The 20,667-nt window shown below is 45.1% G+C and overlaps 1 protein-coding gene across 2 annotated transcripts; it reads left to right on the plus strand.

The window, feature by feature from the left end:
- The first annotated feature begins 4,641 nt into the window (after nt 1–4,641).
- On the plus strand, nt 4,642–14,760 carry CLBA1 (clathrin binding box of aftiphilin containing 1). Of its 2 annotated transcripts, none has more exons than XM_059474720.1 (6): nt 4,642–4,916; nt 5,434–6,126; nt 9,606–9,754; nt 11,152–11,281; nt 12,996–13,109; nt 14,087–14,760. In XM_059474720.1, exons 2-6 carry the CDS (start codon nt 5,662–5,664, stop codon nt 14,252–14,254), a joined length of 1,026 nt encoding a protein of 341 aa, XP_059330703.1. In that variant the 5' UTR covers nt 4,642–4,916; nt 5,434–5,661; the 3' UTR covers nt 14,255–14,760. The 2 variants fall into 2 exon arrangements, with proteins under 2 accessions (XP_059330703.1, XP_059330704.1); XM_059474721.1 differs by having other exon boundaries at nt 4,748–4,830.
- The last annotated feature ends 5,907 nt before the right edge of the window (nt 14,761–20,667 follow it).

The raw sequence follows: 20,667 nt of genomic DNA on the forward strand, positions 1-20,667 counted from the left end.
GAGAGTCTTCTTTCAGCACATGTGCTGTATGAATTGCTGGAAGATCCTGAAGTGGTGCTGCCCACTGGATTTGGCAGATGATGTTTCCATTAAGTGCCAGGGTGGAACAGGGTTTTCACTGCCTTTCTCCAGTTTGTGCTCCCCAAAATCACTCTGAGAACCAGGGTAACTGTCAAAGCAAGTGTGAGCTTTGCTTTGGAGCCACAGTGTGGGCAAACATCCACAGAAAGGCAGCCACTGAACACAGGGCACTGATGCCTCTTGGATATCTTGCTTTTTCAGAGGTGGGCCCTGATTGATCAGAGGTGGACTACAGCTCCCATATTCTTCACATCTGAGACAAAAAGAGAAGGATGTAAAGTACACCTTCCACCTGCTACGCAGGGTGTCACTTTCTTTATCTCTTCTGCATGACAGCCCATCAGTGAAGGGCTCCTGTGGGATGGATCGTGTGTGGTCAGCACACAAAGCAGGTGCTCCAGTGCCTTTACAGAGTGGGGTGAGGAGGGGATTGATAACTTCCCCTGCTCAGGAGCACTGACAGATGTGCTGTGTGCACGAGAGAGAGACAAGGGAGAGCTGCCATCTGCTGTTGGAAAAATCCTGGATCGTCTCTCAGCCCAGGCACTGCTGAGAGCTGCAGGTGGCTCCATCCTGCCAGAGGCTCCCACCACACTGGGATGGCACACAGGGCAGTATTCCACAGGGAAAACGGGAATCCAAACCCTGCACTGGGGAGGGGAAAGGTGTGCCCCAAAGATCCGCTCTCCTCATGTGAGAATCAGGAAGAAGAGGATGGATTCACCAACCTTTCCAACCATCCGCACCAGCAGCAAAGCAAAGAGGGGAGAAGGTATGGCAAACCCTCTGTGCCTCCAGGAGGGACTTCAGTGGAAAAATTAAGCCCATCTTCAAATGTAAGCCCCAGGTAGTCAATTAAATCAGTATTTAGACCTGACCTCTGCAGTGGATTTTCAATAAGTGGAGCATTCTGTATTATCATGGAAATAAAAGAATTGGTGACACCCTACATTCTAAAATTGGGGTACTCAGGATGAAAAAAACCCCAATCACTAACTGAAAAGGCAGCTCATTTACTGAAATGCCATTCTGAGTAATTCAAAATAATTTATTTCCTTCTGAAAACAGGTTTGCTTCTATTTTCTAAGTGACATTTTATGTCAGTTCAGCTAAATGTATTATTTTTTACAAGAAAAGACATCCAAGTATTTAATACAAATTAAAGAAAATATTTCAGTCCTTTAAATAGCAAGTTAATGTTGTTTAAAACTTCAATGAAGTAAACCCAAACAAATCTGAAAATTCTGCATACAAAGCTATCTCTGGCTTATATTTTTTTCCAAAAGAAAAAATGAATGAAGGAAAAAGCAATCCATAAAAAACCAATTCTGGTCATTTACAAGGGAGCCACACAATTCAGTAATCCAGGACCAGGTCTTTCATAAGCAAACACAAAATTGTAATACAGCAGCATGGTGCTGATTTGACCAGAAAGTAAACAATTTTCAGTTATTATGTTGAGTTTTTTCCACTGCAAATTGGTATTTTTCTAAAGGATAAAAAGAAAAATAGAGTAATTCTAGAGTATGTGTACTAAACTCTAATGATTTTCCAGCAGGAATGCTGAGAGGAGCAGTAATAATAGTTAAAGACCAGTGTTCAGTCAATTCAGTTGTTTGCATTGGTGAATTTTTGAGTAATGATGTTCTGCTCTGGTAGATGCATAAAAAGAAAATAAAGCTAAATATAAGCTTATAGTCAATGTCTGAAGCTTTTGACCTCTTTACCTTTTAAATAAGGACTGAGTTATTAAAAACAAAAATAACCAAAAAGAATAAACCAAACCCCCATGGTGATAGTTCAAAAAGAAAATATTGATTTAATACAGTAATTATGCACAAGGCCTGGTCTGACAAAACTGTAAAATTCTTTTTTTTCCCCCAAACAGATAACAGGAATTTTATCCCACTGTACTTCAGAGGGGAAAATTCTTAATCCAACTGTGTTGATGTTTTTAACTTAACCCAGTGTCATTTAAACAGGAGCTGGTGATCCAGGAGCAGCTGTCACACACTCAGCTGAGCCCAGAGGCTGAACTCAGACCAGGGCAGGTGAGATCCCCTTTGCAGGACATCTCTACTTCACACCGACCCCTTTTGAAGTGAAAACCTCCCCAGACCACACCAGTGCAGGTTTTTCTTGTGTCTGTGTGCGCTTTCAGCAGCATTTGCCTGGGAGCAGGAGGCAGCATGGTTACACCCAGCAGATGCTGCAGCCAATTGCTCCCTGCAGGGACCCAGGGCTGGCAACTGGGTTTTCCCAGGTGGGTTCTGAGGTGTTCTGGGGAGAGCAGACAGCAGCGTTACCTGGCCAGCCCTTCAGAGTTCCTGATGTTCCCCTGGCAAGAAGGAGCTGGCGTTTCCTTCTATTCCCACATTCTGATGTCAGAGGCCTGTGGCAGCTTCTGAAAATGCCCAGCTCTGCCAGAGCTCCTCGCTGTGCTGCAGACACACCTTGAACCTGCAGGGTTTGCAGAACCCACACAGGGTGCTGGTGCCGATCAGCACCTGAAGATCCCTGCAAAGGTGAGACAGGTGAGATGAGACAGGTGAGATGGAACAGGTGAAATGGAGCTCCATGGGACAGGTAAGATGGGACAGGTAAGATGGGACAGGTGAAATAGAACAGGTGAAATGGATCTCCATGGGACAGGTGACACAGGACAGGTGAGAGGGACAGGTGACACAGGACAGGTGACACAGGACAGGTGATATGGGACAGGTGATATGGGACAGGTGACACAGGGCAGGTGAGATGGGGCCCCACGGGACAGGTGACACAGGACAGGTGATATGGGACAGGTGACACAGGACAGGTGAGATGGGGCCCCATGGGACAGGTGACACAGGACAGGTGACACAGGACAGGTGAGATGGGGCCCCATGGGACAGGTGACACAGGACAGGTGAGATGGAGCCCCATGGGACAGGTAACACAGGACAGGTGACACAGGACAGGTGAGCGCACCCCCGGGTGCTGAGCGCTGTGGAGGAGAGCATCACCTCAGCCTGTGTGCCGCCTCTTGGTGGCCTTTCTTTCCAGAAGACACAGGTGAAAGCGTAAAGCCGAGCAAAACAATCCCAGTCCCTGCAAGAAAATGTTGATTTCCCTGGAACAGGGAGGGAGAGCCCTGAGTGCCCGCGGCCCCGGCGGGGTCGGCGCTCGGGCTGAGTCAGCCCCGCCGGGCCGGTCCGACATCCTGAGCTGCCGCGGGAGGGCAGGAACCGCTCCGGAGCAGAAAGAAAACACATTAAAAAACCCTTTCAGACAGTTGCCAATAAAGTTTCTTTGGCTCTGCGTCTGGGCATGGCTCCCAAATGCGGCCTCTTGCCCTCGGATAAAGCACCAGAGCCTGGAATGAGAGTCAGATGCGTGGGAGGAGTGCATGTGTCTGTGTCCGGGCTGGAAAACATAGGAACTGTAGTGCCTCGAAAAAGCTTTTTACTTTGGGCCTTGCTCCAGAAAACCCCTTTCCTTGCTTTTACAACTGTCCCCTGCTCCTTGGGACTGCCCAGATATTTAACCCAGCCTGAGGACAGGGAGCTGGGGAGTTTTGTTGGTGTCATTCCCTCTGAGCCCCAGGCCTGGGAGCAGCCAGCCAGCATGGGATGGGATGGGGTGGGATGGGATGGGATGGGATGGGATGGGATGGGATGGGATGGGATGGGATGGGATGGGATGGGATGGGATGGGATGGGATGGTCACCAGGCTGTGAGGTGACCTGTGTACAGCCCTGCGCCCACAGCTTCTGGCTTTACCTGTCGGGAGAGATCAAGCCTCAGCAGAGACACCCAAATACCTTGGGGAGCAAAAGAAGAGAGGGAGGAAGAGAGTTGTTGTTAGCTCCTACTGCTTAATCCTGAGGTTCTGTTAATGGGTGGACTGATTGTCACTATTTTAAAATCCTGGAACTTTCCAGCTACGTGGGAATTTTAGCTAGTCTCAAGTGAAAGGCCTACAGGAACGACTACAATCAAACGGCGCTTCCTTAGCCTGCCAGGCTGCAGCAAGAAGCTGAGGGCAGCTTTTCACAGCCCAGTTTGACCCCCGGCCTCTTCCGGGGCTGTAACCCGAGGATGCGGCTGCGAGCGAGGCCCGGGACGAGCGCGGAGAGGCGCCGGTGGGTGGGGAGCGAGGGCGGACAGACAGACAGCCAGACAGACAGCGGGCGCGGAGGTTGCGCTGAGCCTCCTCCACGGGCAGGGAGGCACCGAGGGAGGGCTCGGCTGTCCCCGGGCGGTGCCGGCCCCGCCGCCCGCCCCGCACACCTCGGCCCGCCCCTGGCGACCTGCGGGCGGCTGTGGAGAGGCTGCTCGGGGAGAGGCTGCTCCGTGCCTGCACAGGGGACACCCCCCGGCTTGCACAGGCGACATCTCCCTGCCCGCACCGGTGACATCTCTCTACCTGCACCGGTGACACCTCCCTGCCCGCACAGGTGTCACCTCCCTGCTTGTACAGGTGACAGCTCCCTGCCCGCACAGGTGTCACCTCCCTGCTTGTACAGGTGACAGCTCCCTGCCCGCACAGGTGTCACCTCCCTTCCCGCTCCGGTGACACCGCGGGCGGAGCAGCCGCCGCCAGACGCGCATCCCCCGCCCTGTCGCTCCCGGACTCCAGCGTGTCCCTGGGGCAGGCCAGGGACCGGCCGCACCCCTGCTCCGTGCCCGGCCCGCCTCCGAAGGAAACCGGGTGAAAACCACGCATTCGGGTCTGTTAAACACCGCGGCAGGTTGGGAGAGGAGCGCTTAGTGAGTGCTTTTTAACCCGCCCCCCAAACCAGCTCGGGAAAATGCTTGAGGAGATGGGGTTAATCTAACATGGCCAATGCAGCACGGTCTGTATCGTTTACAGATGCCAAACTGAATTTATTAGATCTGCCTTAGTTACCTACATAGCTGGAAATACTGTATTTTTACAGGATTCTAGTTGTTGGGATGGGGCAGCCCATGCCGGCAGAAATAGCATTATTTGAGTTTGCATTACTTGAGTTTGCATTATTTGAGTTTACACGAGGTGGATGAAGTAGTCACAGAAAATATTTTTAAAGTGTTGGATGCTGACTGTAGTTATTTGAGTTTGTCTCCAGTGTGCTCAGTCAGTTCTGAGTTAATAATCCAGCGACTTCTGTTATGTATTGGCTGGGTATTGTTCACTAATTTAATGGCTTTCTTGTGGTCTGGGCAGATAGTTCTGTGTAAATTTTAAATAATTTTGCCTACAGCAATTTTCAGTGGATAATGCTGGAATGTGTTTGTTTTAACGCAGGCATTCTTTCTCCTACCTTATCAGCTATCTTTATTCCTACACAGGCCTTATCACAGAGGTATTTATTTATAATCCTTTCTTTGCAGGCTTAATACTCTGCACAGAAAGTGAGGCCGAATAACTGCACATGCCGAGTGCTGGAGGAGAGGCTGAAGGACATCCTGTTTTCTTTCAGCAGTGCTGTTATTCTTTGGAGTGAAATGAAGAATTTGATTTTGTTTTGGAAACACTCATATTTCTGATGCAGCTGAACTTCAGTAACCTTTTTGCAGTACAGATTTCAACAAATTATTTTTTTCCCCTCTTGGACAAAGATGCAGAACTTGTCGGTGGTAGAAAGTCTTGGTGACGCAGACACACCACACTGTGAGCCTCCAAAAGACCTGGCAGCTGGGGCAGGTGGAGTGTCTCTCCATGAAAATGGCTGTAGCTGGAATGAAAGGACAAGCAATGAAGAAATTGTTAATTTTGAAGCAACGCAGCAAAGCCTCCCTGCAGCCAACAGCGAAGGGAGAAGTTGCGAGGAGTTTCCCGAGAGCAGCTTTAGTCCCTCAGAACCCAGCGGTTCCTGGGGTGATTTTGAAGGCTTCACAGAGCCCTTAGACAAATCAGAGATATCCAGTGATAACCTTGAAGTTTTGGTGAATTCAGCAGTAACTCGGGGAGCCGATGTGGGGCTGAGCAGAGGAGGCTGCAGCGTTTCCATTTCTGCTGCCCACGGGTGTGCGGAGCCATCTCTGTGCCATGGCAAGCAGGAGGCTTCGGGCTCTCTCAGTGAGGTACGTGTCAACCAAAAACCAGAAATTTGTGTTTGTGTTTCTGCTTCCCACACCTCCGGGTCTGTGTCTGTCTTCTCTGTACATGGTAATCTGCACATGCAGAGAAATTGTCCAGCTACCTCGAGTGGAACAAAAGCAACTTCTGTGCGGTGTTTGACAAATACTTAAGCTGTGCTGCTTTAAAGAATGTAATGCACTATTTTGCTTCCAGGCACCAGGAATAAGTAGGCACATAGGCAGGGAAGCACGTAGGCACCATGAACCTTGCCCTGAAGGACATGCAGTGTAGAATTTAGACAAGAAAGAGCAGAAGAAACAACAAATGGGGAAGGTGGGTGACAAAAGCGGGGTGGACAGAAATTCTGTGAGTTGTCTCACAGAATTGAAGTATTACTTATTGAAGTAAACCCACATACCATTGAGTCAGAAACTGGCAAAACCAATACATTTTTGTTATTTAGTATACTCCCTGAACAATATCAACAGTTTTTCTGGAATTTTAGTCTGATGGTGACACACAAGACTTATTAGTAGAAATAATATAATTCATATTTTAGCATAGGATATAACATTCACTCTTACAATGTTAGAGCTAAAATTTTGAGTAGGTAATGCAATGAATTCTTATCAGCACAAAAAAAATTCAGGTAAAGGGTTATATATTGTTGGAGTTAAATGTGTTTCCATGTGGACCAAACATGCATCAGCAAAGAGAAGGGAAGTTACAAAAGGGCAGAAAGAACATATTAATACAGAACAAAATCTCCTTGTTCTTACTACTTTCATCCTAAATGACGGCATTTGAAAAGAGAGAACAATCAGCTAAGACTTCCATGGGGTTAATCTGTAGCTGTAATAACTTACTGCTTGTAGTCTGTTGGGTGAATTTTAGTGTGCATAGGGAACTGAGACTTTCCTGGAGCCAGGATTTCATGCCCTTTGCCTAGGAATTTTACTTGTTGCAGAGCTGTTACTAGTAAAAACACAAAGATGCAGGTGGGAAAAACTGCCCACACTGATTGAATGTAGATACACAAAATACCTGGTTATTGGTGTGCACAAACAGAGAATTCAAATGTTTTGTAATGCTGGAAGGGGCAGACAAGAACCCTTCTGTTGGAGAAAGAGAATATTGTAATGACTGCAGCTGAAATGGAATATAGCAGGTTGCTTGGTTTCTTTCCAAAAGCAGTAGATCTTAATCTTACTTTTCTTTTTTTTTTTGCCTTTTCTTTACTTTGCATTTGTTAAAGGCAGAAGGAAATGTCCAGTATGAGTTAAATATGTTAACTATGCTTAGAGTTTCAAGTTGTCTTTTCTCATCTCAAGGTAGAGAAAGAACCACAGAGATGCTGGGTATCCCTTGGAGTGTAGAATATATGTGTAGCTTGTCCTTTATCCTTGTGCTTTTTGCATTGTTAGTTTGAGATCATAAAATCTTTGGACTGGGACTCTGGCTTCTGTATGATCAATAGAAAAAAGGCCAGGTGGGTTGGAAGGGACCTCTGGAAATCATCTCAGGTCAGAGGTCTGACCTTGAGTATTTATTGCTTCAGTTAATTAAATTACATCATCTGGGATCAGAATCATGTGCTTTAAGATGGAAACAATCATTAATTTCCTTGCAGTAGCTGAGTATTTTCCCTACAGGATTGAACACTTTGAGGATTTTTCATGTGCTCTTTAAGCACTGGCCTTAGAGAGAGGGACTGGTGCGTGTGTTTAAGCCATGGGGCATTTTGATATAATACGATATAGAGGATTTGTTCAGAAAGTACCGATGTGAACTTTGTACATTGATTTTTTTATAATCAGTACAAAGCCACAAGATAAATGGGAATATACCCAAACTTTGTTGCAGAAACACTCACTGAAATAGACAGTAATAAAGGTGATAAAAAAATCTCTTATCTGTCTTGGCTAAACTATAAGTCAGAGACTTGTATGTGTGTTGGAGCAGCACCAGGGCTCCAGGGAGCTGCTGAAACTGAGGCAGAGCTGAGCTGCCCTCAGTGCCTCCCTGGGGCTGTAACTCCCCCCATCCCAAAGCCAAGAGCACCTGCCTGGCTTTTCCCTGCCTCCCATCCCACTTCACTTTTGGTGCCTACCTGGAAGTTGTTTGGTTTTTTCCCTTCACCATACATGCTTTAGCAAGTGTTACTTCACAGAGCTCTGCTTCTTGAGCATCCATCAGGATCCTCCATGTTGTATCCCTGTTTGTAAATAATTTACAACTTGATTGAAAGCATTGTGACACTTTGGGCAAGATTCAGAGGAATTTACCCAGGAGTGTCTGAATGTCCCAGCAGTGAATCATCAGGAAGGATTTTAGCAAGGCCTTACTTAGGAGGGAGCAGCGTGGGGCACAGATTCTGTTCCTTGAAGCATGGTCAGAGGTGCAGAAGCTCTACCAGCTCTGTTGATTTTGCCCATTTATCCTTAGATTAAATCCATACACTCTCAGTATTCACCCCACCTGTCTGAGTTCAGTGTAATGACACTGTGGAAATATTTCAGCTGTTCAAATTACAATTAAATGAAACTATAAAAATATGGAGTATCCATGCTTAGGGTTTTCAGACTAAATTGTTGATTGCTGCGCAAAACCCCCAAAGTGACTGGTTCCATTCTTGAGTTTGCACACAGTGTTACTGCTCCTGCATTGCAGTCCCTGAGCAGGGTGGTGAAGTCAATTAATTTGCTTCTATTTGGAAAATTGCAGTAATTCCTTGCTTGAAGGAATAAAAGGATACAGCTTCCAAAGCAGATGGCATGCCCCTAGGATAGGATGTAAATTATGCATGTTTTCCCTTGTATATGTATTTCTTGGTTGTCAGATAACCCCACTCACTAGTGCTTACTTCCACTCAGCCTGTCTGGATCCCTCCTGTTCTGTGGCCATTCCTCCAAACCTGCTCATCACTGCTTGAGGAGGAACAAGGGTTTAAATCTGGCTCTGCTTTTTAACATAGCCTGGAAAAGGTTTGGTGCAAATGCAAGGATATAGAAACACCCTCACCCCATCTTTTTTGCAGACTTGCAGAGTACAAGTATTTATTGGTAACTGTAGCATTTGGCAGGTGTGTTACATTTGCATTAGGAGTGTTTGAATACTGAGTTGGCAAAAGAAGCTGTTGAACTGATACATCAGATTTGACCTGGACTGAATTAGATGAGCAGAAGGAGGAGTCCCAAGTGTTAAATATGCAAGTCTGTGACCAAAATGTTGGGAAGTTAAAGACTAAGGTTCATCAGAAACTCTGGGACTCTCGCTTCCTCTAATTCTAAGTACTCAAAATACTCAAAACACTGAAATATAAGCTCAGTCCCTCTACTATTAATAGTAATAGCAATAGTAATAGTAATTCTAAAACCAAGAAGACAATCTCTAGAATTATTGTAGTCTTTGGACTAGGTCCTTCATGAACTATAGGGATGGCTTGTATGATGTATGTAATAAAAATCTCTTTTTTTTCTAGGAAGACCACAGCTATGAGGAGATATTCAAGTTGGGCTTTCCAGAAGTCTTTGTGCCACAGTCCAGAGAGTGCATAAGAAGCTTAGAGCAAGTTCTTGATGCAAGTAATGAAGATGTTTGGATTCCTGAACTTTTGAAGAATCAGCTTTGGTAATGAGTTTAGATTAACAGTTTAAAACAAAAAGGAAAGAAAAAGTTCCTCATCAATTACACTGTTTGTTTCATAATTTAGAAATCAGTGGTGCACTTAAAAATCTTTTTAGTACTGTGCCTTCAGTGTATAGATCTCACCAGTTTTGTGGAGCGTTGTTAAAGGAAGTGGATGGTGTCTTAGCCATTGGAAAACAATGAAGGGAATATATCAAAATTACAAATTCCTGCTTAGGGCTTTTCCTGCTGTTGGTGTGCCTCATTATGACTAAGCCTCTGGAATGCCAGAACCCAACAGGCAGCCTGTTCTTCCTGTTTGCTTGTCCTTTCTTTACAGCACATCCCACTTATTTCTTCATCACTGGAGGCTGCTGCTTCCACTAACAACTTGCTTTTTCTTTTCCTCCCCTCTCAGTTTTCCCAGTTGGTAACTTCTTCTCATGTTTAACCAGATGTGCTTCAGAATCTGTGCTGCATCTGGCTTTTTCCTGGGCTATGTTAATAGCAATTAGTATCATTAGCTGAGCTTTCTCTAGCACCAGCTGGAACACTTCTAGCTCTGTTACATGTTTTTTTAAGGATCAGCAGCTTCAGAGCAGTATTGTAGTTACTGAACAGGGTTGCAGTTATTTTTTCATAACTTGGAGGCTTTGTGTCTAGAAAGGAGTGTCAGCCTCTACTTGAGAAATGTCCTAAGACTCAGAAGAAATGTAGGTAAAACTTTTAATGTGGGCACTCTTTCAGCCAAGTTCCCTGCATATGTGTTATATTTTAATCAGCATCAAACTTGTGGAGAAACATAATTGTAAAGGGGACTGCACTATTAGGTAAAAACAGGTAAAACCAAAAATTTCCTAATCTACTGTGATGAGTAACTAAGTCCAATGACAACTGCAAACTAAGTAAAGCCCAGCTGAATTTTTATATGTGATGAATGCAGTGTAAGAATGCAAAGAACCATGTCAGGGGAGCTCTCTCCTCTCTGTTTCAGCAGTGAGTGCCTTTGCCTTGTTTAGTGGGACAGGTGAAGTGTCACCTGTGGGATGGAGAAAGGCTCGAGAGACAGAGAAGGCAAAGTGCAGAGCTGACAGGGCTGAACCCTGCCCACATTTCACAGAAACAGCTGAAGCCTGTGAGCCCTTGGCATGTGGCAGTCTCTGGGATGTGCTTCTCCTGCCCCTCTTATCTGAGGAGCACAAACAAACACTTCTGCTGACTTACTGCCCCCACTAATTGTCATGCCAGCTCATTAGTGCCCTGGGCTGGCAGCTTCGACAAGTGCAAAAGAGTTTTAAGACAATTTGCTTGTCAGATGAAGGTTAGTATACAGCTGTGTGTAGTGAAAATACCTGTTGCATATGTTCACTGGAAACCTCAAAGTGTGTTTTGTTCCCTAGCATGGATTCTGGAAATGTATGGAGAGCACTCAGGGACTCTGATAACACCCCCAGCTCAAGACATCCCTGGAGTAAATCCCATTGCCAAGAAAACCTCCTGAGCGTTCTTGGAGTAGATGCAAATCAAAAGGTAATTGAACAATGGTTTTCCATTCTGCCAGCATAAACACTGGGCTGGGAATCTGATCTTCTGTGAGCAGGACATGCAGATGCAGGAGGGACCAGATCTGGGTGAGTCACAAGGTTGTTTTCTTTTATCAGGGAGCTTTTTAAGACAATAGCTTAGGGTTTTCTCACCTTCATGTGTAAGTAACTATGAAAGTGTGCAGGATCACACTTTAATTGTCTTTAGTGAAGTCTGCCCAGCACAGTTCCCTGTTATTAGCTTTGGTAGAGATGGAGAAGCAGCTTTCAGGTGGTAGAGATGGAGAATCAGCTCCCTGGTGTGTGGGCAGCAGGATTGTTTACTTTTTTTGCTCAGAGTGTGAGAAAACTGTCAGCCTCTAATATCTGTATTCACTTTCTGTTAAGTGAAAATCAGGTCTGAATTAGAGAGGCTGTTACAGTAATTGTTGGATGAATTTACTGTGAAGAAACTGAAAGTGTGTTCAGCTTCCCCTTTCCTCACATTATTCCTCTGGTTTTGTGAGGCTTGAGGGAGAGTGTGTTACAAATTGGATTGAAACCAAACCAGCAGTGTTGAAAGATCTCAAATAGAAATGTCTCTGTTTGACAATCTCTTGTTTTGAGAAGGCACAGGTGTCAGGGATGGTTTGGAATTCAGTTTTTTAGCTGGGATTCATTAGTCACACGTAATTTTCAGAAGTAACTATTTCAATTGATTATTTGAATGCTGAAGCATGGGGTTGGCAAGGTAATGATTTCAGGGGAGTATTTGACTTTTCATGCAAGTTATATGCAAGCAGAAGGAGGGTGCTGAAGGTGGACACCTATTTTGCTTTTTAAAAAGTCACTTCGTAGAATTGTAATTTAACAGGGAGAAAGTTGGAGACATTTCCCTAACATAGCTAAACTCCCATTCTGTTCCTTTCTTCAGGTAGCTTAAACTTGCATCATTCTTATCTATTTCTGGAAAACTGTATTGCTTTTAACATTACTGATTAAGAGGCATTTCTCAGCAATGCTTTGGTGCTAATTAAGGCTAATACTAATTGGAAATGGCTTTTTTATTAATTGAAGTCACAAATTCATGTGTGTAGGTGATGCCTTGAGGAGCTACCTGGAGCAGAGGCTAGACAGAGTTAGAGAATAAAGTTGGTATTTATTGAAATACTTTCAAAAGATACTCGTTGGGCAGTGCAAAGCCTTGCAGAGGCTGCACCCAAGATGGACAGCAGTCACCAGTTTTCTCAGATGGATGTAAGTTTGGTGTGTTTGCATATCAGAGGTTAATTTTCCAATTTTGGCTTCAGGTAATGAAGTCACATTCCCCCAGTTTGTTTCTCTCCCCGGTTTACTTTTGTTTATATTTTTTGGGCCTGAGGCTGTGTTGATGACCTTGTTTCTCAGGCCTAAAAGGATTGTTTAGTCTGACCAAAATGTGAAGAAAGCTTGCTAGCATTCTATACAGAGTTCAGAGTTATGCACTAATGCAGTACAGAGTCTGAAAAATACAAAAGGTGAAATGTAAGGCATCATCTGTAGAACTGGTTCTGGCATAAAGTTGTTTTAATGAAAAGGGAGACACATGAAAAAATACAGCTTCAAAAAGTAAAATTTAGTAGTTGTTATTTGAGGGAAACCTCTTTAAGTTGTATGCATTGAAATCAGAGAGAAATGCATAAACAAATTAATAAATAAAATGTAAATTATGGTTTTTTTAGGACTTTTCAGAGAACCAGACTGATATTTTTGAAGAATCAAATGTCAAAGATAATGAGGACTTTAGGTTTGATGGATTCAGTGTTAATGACTGCAAAGCATTGATCCAGACCAAGGTAAGGATTGCTCTGGAAGTGAGAACTCCAGAGAACCACAGAGTGTGTTCAGCATGCTCCTCCCTGCTCTTCCAGCACCTGTTCTCATGGAATGGCTTGGTGCTGGAAAAACTTTTGGATGTGGAGTTGGATTTTGGTCTTTGAAACCTCTCTGACTTTTTCAGAAAAGATACCTTGGCACTTGTGTGTTTCTTGCTGTAGCAATGCAAGCTGGAAGGAAAATTGTGCCATTCTCCAAAACACCTCAGTCACCTCACTTTGTTTTTTAGCAAGGTGTTTTGGAGGAATATACTCAACCCAAGGTCCCTTCCTCAGTGCAGAATAAAACTGAGCAGCTGTTGTGGAGACAGATAGTTTGAGACACATTTTCATTGCTCTGTTTTATTCTATTTACTGCCTTGGACAGTCAGGGTGTATAACTGGTCTGGGAACCTGGTACATAGGAAATGATAGACTGGAGAATTCAGAAATAAAACTTAAAAGGACTGTCCAGCTCATTCCTTCACAATTCAGTTCTTCTTTCCTCAGTGAGTACATGATGGGGGGATCACAGTGGCTGAATCACATTGGAAATGTGTAAAATACAGGAACAGGGTTTAGACAAAGGAGAAGAGGTTTGAGGTAGATGAAGAAGGAACAAAAGAATAAAGAATTGTGGTACAAAGTTAAGGTAAAAGGACAATATTTTTCTGGGATAGCCTTGTAAAGGAAAGAACAAACCCTGCAGCTTGGTGTCTCAAAGAAAAATTCATTAAAAACCATATGTTGCTATTTCTAATTTAAAGAAAGTCAAATCTTACAATGGGATGTTTTCCATTTATCTTCATATTTATGTCCTTTTTTTCCTCTAAAAAAATTCAAATAAAATTTTAAAATATTATTTTAGTGAAAATGTATAAAAATTAGGTTAGCATATGCAAAGTGATTAACCTCCTATAGGATGGAAAAAATTAACTAAGTTTTTCTTTTTCACTCAGCTTTCTGTGTCACCGGACTCCAGACATGGTCACCTTTTCACCTGTAATCTCTTTTTGAAGACCACATCATCAAATGAAAATACACAGTATATAACAATCCCAAGGAAAAAGCAGATTTTTTCTACACACAACCTAAAAATGAAATTTTTCAGTAGTGATGTTTGTTGAACTAAATGCATTTTTTTCTTTTTTTTTTTTTGAACTGAATGCAGTTTGCCTTCATTTTGTTACTGACTTGGTACTATAGACTACAGACACTCTTTAGCAAAGTGACATATTGCTGTATTTGAGGGACATAAGGCCACCTTATTAGAAGATATTTCTCCTGTTTAGTTGAGAAGTCAAATTTTGTAATTTTGCCCTGCTACGTTTTGCTGCAGAGTGGTGTTTCTTACAGTAAATGCTGCAGCTGCAGCCAGGGTTGGAGATAACTCTGGTGGACCCTCCTGAACTACTGACCTTCCAGGCCTTAATCTTCAATCAAAAACCTTCTTTCCCAAGTCTCAGGTGTGTTGTAATGTGCCTTTCCCCCATCTCTCCTCATATTGCTCCAGTGTGGATCAGCTGAGAGCTGTGGCTTTGCCACTGCTGGCTGTAACGAGAAGAGCCAACGAGAGAAATGTTCTTCATTTGGGGACTTTCAGTGGGGTTTAGAATAAAAGCGTTTTAATTTCTGTCTGGTGAAGCCTGCTGTGGTGATAGGGCTGGAGGCAGCAGAATGCTTCATTCTGGGATGGATTTCTGGCTGAAATAAATCACCTTTTGAAGCTTTTTGAAGCTGATTGTCACAGGACATGGATTCATCCAGCCACACTTACACCATGCACACCCTGCTTGTAAAAGCTCAGCAGTGGTGCAGTTCAGGACGTGAATAATGGTGTAAATTCCTGCCCTTTTAAGATTTTATGGAAACTTTCAAGTGTTGCCCATCTTCCTGCATGCCTGGTGCCGCAGGGGATGCGCTTCACTGTCACTCAGGAGAATCCCTGCTGGTTCCCTGCCAACTGCAACAGCTTTATTTATTCATTGGCAGTAACTTTTACACAAGTTACTGATCTATTTGCTGCTCTGGCCATTCTGAATATGGAGATTTTATATGGCTTTTTGTTTTAAAGAGATGCTAAGCATGGCAGCTGATATTTTATGTGTTGAAAACGGGGAACAAAGTTGGGTGTTCCAAAACTAAGTCAGTTAATTATTTAATGATGTGCATATTCAGTTCTTAGAATTAAGAATGCTATAAAGCACTGGCAGACTTCAACCCTTAATCTAGTAAACTGTTCAGCAGTGACATCACAGTTGCTGTAATAACTTCAGTAATGCTGATGATACCTCAGTGCTATTAGCATGGGGTGAACTCTGTCCTGCTTACTCAGTAGATGGAGCAGGGCATTTGGAAAAATGCTCTTTAAAGTGGCTCTGCAGCTCCCCTGGCCCTGGAGGGAGTCCTGCAATGCCAAACTAGAAACTCCATCTGGATACCAGAACAGGATTAACTTTTTCAGTTAACCCTAGATTTGAATTAATTTTCAGTTTCCTTTATATTCTTTTAGAGCTCATAAACATGTATTAAATAGGTTTAATTAGTAGTCATAAACTCACAAAATGTTAAATTGCCAGTAAATGGTGAGTGAATAGTTGAGGTTAGTAATAAACATTATTAAAATCAATTATAAGATTAAAATCCCATTTTTATGCCTTCAGACAAGCAGGGGCATGCAGAGGGGCTTTAGGGGGCAACTTGTAGTGTGTAAAACATTCACTGATGCATCAGAGCCCTCTTTTCTCTGGGCTTTCAACTCTGCCTTTGCTTTTGTGAGCACTGGATGAATGGATGGAAAACTGTTGGGCACTGTTGCTCTGGGAGAAGGGTGAATACGTCATCTTCCCCTCAGATTAGCAGATTTTACAGCCTGTCCAAGGTACAGAATGGGGAAAAAAAGGGTTCAGCCCTTGTGATTCAGCAGGGAAATGAACTACTGGGGTTCCAAAGGTGCTGGGCTCCACTTTCCAGGTCTTTTCCTTTTGGGCAGGTGCTTTGGGCCACCTGAGCCCTCACTACCTGTCAGCACTGGCTGCATTAGACCACCGAGGGGCTTTGTAACTCATTTCCAATCTGAGATGAACAAATTCACCGTTCCTGGGGAAAAGACTGGCAAAATTTGAATGGCAAAGTAATTCAATTCAGCTTCAAGGTTGGGCAGTTCTGGCAACCCTCCAGGCCCCGTGGGAATTGGGACACGACCGGCACATTGGGGGTACCCACAAAGACAAACCCGGACTGTCTCAAGTGACAAGAGATCAGGGACACAAACCAAAGGGTAGCCAAGACTTTCAGGCACATTCATGGTACAAACACAGCCCTGCCTCCCGCGGCTCCCGGGGAAACGAGGGGTGCCGGAAGCGCCTCTGAGCCAGCAGCGCCCGCTCACGCCCTGAGTCACTTCCTGCTGTCCCTGCTGTCCCTGCTGTCACTGCTGTCCCTGCCGCTGTCCCTGCCGCTGTCCCTGCTGTCCCTGCTGTCACTGCTGTCCCTGCCGCTGTCCCTGCTGTCCCTGCCGCTGTCACTGCTGTCCCTGCCGCTGTCACTGCTGTCACCGCTGTCCCTGCTGTCCCTGCTGTCACTGCTGTCCCTGCCGCTGTCACTGCCGCTGTCCCTGCTGTCCCTGCTGTCACTGCTGTCCCTGCCGCTGTCCCTGCTGTCCCTGCCGCTGTCACTGCTGTCCCTGCCGCTGTCCCTGCTGTCACTGCCGCTGTCCCTGCCGTCACTGCTGCTGGCCCTGCCGCTGTCACTGCTGCTGTCATTGCTGCTGTCACTGCTGCTGTCACTGCTGCTGTCCCTCTGCTGGCCCTGCCGCTGTCCCTGCTGCTGGCCTGGCAGCCTGCCCGGGTGCCAGCACTGCCTGTGTCACCTAAGGGACAGCACTGCCTGTATCACCAAGGGCAGCATTGCCTGTGTCACCAAGGGCCAGAACTGCCTGTGTCACCTAAGGGACAGCTCGGGCTGTGTCACCAATGGGACAGCACTGCCTGTGTCCCCAGAGTGCCAGCTCAGGCTGTGTCCCCAGAGTGCCAGCACTGCCTGTGTCACCAAAGGCCAGCACACACAGTGTCCCCAGAGTGCCAGCTCAGGCTGTGTCCTCAAAGTGCCAGCACACTTCATGTCCTCAAAGGTCCCAGCACACACCATGTCCCCAGAGTGCCAGCACACTCCATGTCCCCAGAGTGCCAGCACAAGCTGTGTCCTCAAAGTGCCAGAACACACCATGTCCCCTAAATACCAGCACACACAGTGTCCCCAAAGTGCCAGCTCAGGCTGTGTCCTCAAAGGTCCCAGCACACACACCGTGTCCCCAGAGTGCCAGCACTCATTGTGTCCCCTAAGTGCCAGCACACGCCGTGTCCCCAAAGGGGACACCAGGGGCACCCAGTGTCTGTGCTCTGGAAGTGGCACGCAGAGTTAATATCACTTTGTACCTCAGCATGTTTAAAGCTCCAATTTTCACCATTTCTAACCTGAGTTCTGAGCTCTCAGCTGTGACATCATCCCAAGTTCTGATGAACTGAACGTGTCACTGTACTCTCTGTTTGTGGAAAGCAAACACTGCAGGCTCCTGACATTTACTTAGGATTTTAAAAAGGTGACAATGAGAGGAGTTTTGGACAGGAATGCCTCCTTCTTCTGCTGGGATGAGAAAGAAAATATACCCACAGAACAAAGTTTTCCAAAGTTCTAATCAGCAGTGTAATTACTGAAATTACAAATTCCTTTGTGGAAGAAATGCTGTAAACATTCTTTAGGAAAAAAAAACCCTCAAACCAACTTCATTGTAGTTCAAATACTGAAAATTTCTCAGTGCACATTATAAAATGTGGAATTTCATTAGTTATAATAATTTTTAAAAGAGTAAAGAAAAAGAGGGGGGACAGTCAGACTCCAGGATGATTTCTAACCATACTATAAGCCCACCATTAGTTGCATATACAGAAGATGGAGTGAAAAACAAAAAAATAAATATTCTAAAGATTTTTTTTCAACATGCAAGGTCATTGCAGAACTTAAAAGCACTCTGGTATTTTTTAATAATGAAGATCATCTTTAATAGTTTAAAAAATGGGACTTCCTGGAATATGCCTACTCCAGGTAAGACAGCAAAAGGAATTTGGCTAAAACTGATCTACCTGCAAATTAATTGTGAACTCCCAAATTTCCCTGTGGATCCAAGTTTAACTTTCCAGATCCCCTCTGGAAGATTCAAAAAGAAAAACTTTTTGCTCCTTCTACTGAAATATGTCTGAGAAGCTCCTAAGTTGCCTCCCACAGCACAGCTTGGATGCCAGAGCACAGCCGGCCTGGCTTGGAGCTCGGCTGGGTGGGATAAGCAGGCCCTGATGAGGGAAAAATGTATGGAATGAAGTTGCAACATTTTTTGCTTTTTTCAATCAAGGCGAGATTCCTGTGAATGCTGGGCAAATCCTGAAATGCCAAAAGTCCTCCAGCTTCCCCAAACTTCTACTTTTTCTACAGACACACTTCAGGGCTTAATGCCTCACTTCTAACACTGATTTTGAGCAGCTCAAAATTAGTTTTGCTGCTAATTTATAACTCATCTTCCTAACAGAACTAATGGGTAAGCTATTTAATTTTGTGTATTTTATTGTTGATTGTGCTGGAAAATTAGTTTTTTAAAGTGTGCCTTCCAGCAGACAGATCACAGAACTGGACAGAGCACCTGGGCAGCACCCAGCCCTGCCCAGCAGCTCTTTGAGGCAGCTCTGCCCTGAGCTGTGCTGCTCTGAATGCCTTAAGTTCAGACCTTTCAGCGTGGCTAAAATCAATGTATGAAAGCCTACACCACTGAAAGCTCCACAAATATTTTTCTTAAAGGCAGCGTTTTCTGCTCCACAGGCACAGGCTCAGCTCTGTGCTGCAGCATCCACAGCAGCTTCCTCAGCAATGAGTCACTCCAGGAGCTGATGGCACTGGTGGGCACAGCACTGGATTTGCGTGCAGCTCCTTCTACACCTGGGCTTTGCACACTGTGGTCAGCAGCTCCATGGCAAAGGGAAGGGCAATTCTGTAAGCAGCACCCAGGGCAGTCTCATCAGTGGAAGTTATGCCTCAATCTCTATGATGATATAAACCTTTATTCCCTTAAAATGGAGGGAACTTGATGTAATTCTTGGCATGGCACATAAAGAGGTTCGTCTGTAAACACTTAAAAATGAGGGGAAGTGGTGATTCTGCTTCAGTTCAAACCTTAAAAGTTCATTGCAGAAGGGTCAGGATCTCATTTTAGAGGTCTGCAACAGGAAGAGGATAGAGGAGGAGTTTTTTAGAGGAAAAGTCTAAACCTGGAGCTGCTGGTTTGATTTTACAAGCAGCCCTTCACCAGCCCAGAGAGGCAGGGCTTTGGTCCAGCCTGAGAAGCACACAGGTCTGAAGAGCCACCACTGTATGTGTCAAGGACACCTGAATGTGACACTTGCTCTGAGGCACAGCAGCCCCTGAAGGGACACAAGAGCTGCAGGGGCTGGGGACCCTCACAGGGCACTGGAGACAGAGCCCAGAGGACAGCTCAGTGCCAAAACCCTGTGTCACCTGTTCCCAGCAGGAATGCCCCTGCCCCACCAGCTGGAAAACGCCCTGTGGGCCATCCCTGCTTTGATGACAAACCCCTTTGTGAGGGTGTAGTGCTTTTCAGTGAAAACTTAGAACCAGAGCAAAGCTGCAGCTTAGGTATTAATAGCTGAAGTAGAAAGAACCTATGGATTGTGGTAAATGAGTGTAACATTATTAGAAGATTCCAAATTCCAAACTGCCCGTTTTTTTCTGTTTGGGTGACCTGGAAAGGCCCGGGGTGGCCTTGGACAGCCCGCGCTTCAAAGGATGAGAAGAGGCTCCAGATCTTTTCTCGGTCTCGGTGTTTATTAATTGTTTATCTAAAAGATTTTCTCTTGGCCCGACAGAGGTCTGCACAGCAGCCAGCCATGAGCACACTGCGAGCCCCCGGGGCGGTCACCTATCTTTATACTCCAAGTTACATATACAATATTTATAATTTTTCCCCAATACCTTTTACCCTTATTAACCAGTGCACTTTTAGTAATAACCAATCCCAAAGTGCCACCATCACCACAGAAGGTGGAGGCCAAGAAGAAGAAGAAGAAGAACAGGACACGCCCCAATTCCTCCATCTTACTTCTTTAGACCCCCCTGTAAATCCTAAACCCTGTGTCTTACACTCTAATTAACTTATCCCTTCACCATTTACCCAGTGAAATCCTCCCATCCTCATACAGGCGTCATATCCTGTGTAGGATCAAAGTGCAGCCACCAGACACTTCTGGCAACATTCCAGGACTCCCGAGCCCCCCAAGGGTGGTCTTGGCCACTCTGCACCTCCGTCCTGAGGTGCTGAGATCCCACACCAAACTGGGAGGATGAGATGCTGTGTAAGGCAATGACCACCAAGCAATGGAGGAGCAAACACCATGAAGACCCCCAGACCTTATTAAAAATCTGAATTATTATTGTTATAGGCATAACTGCCCAGGAATTGCAGTGTTCACAGTCCCTC

The sequence above is a fragment of the Ammospiza nelsoni genome, chromosome 6, assembly GCF_027579445.1.
Source record: "Ammospiza nelsoni isolate bAmmNel1 chromosome 6, bAmmNel1.pri, whole genome shotgun sequence".
NCBI lineage: Eukaryota > Metazoa > Chordata > Aves > Passeriformes > Passerellidae > Ammospiza > Ammospiza nelsoni.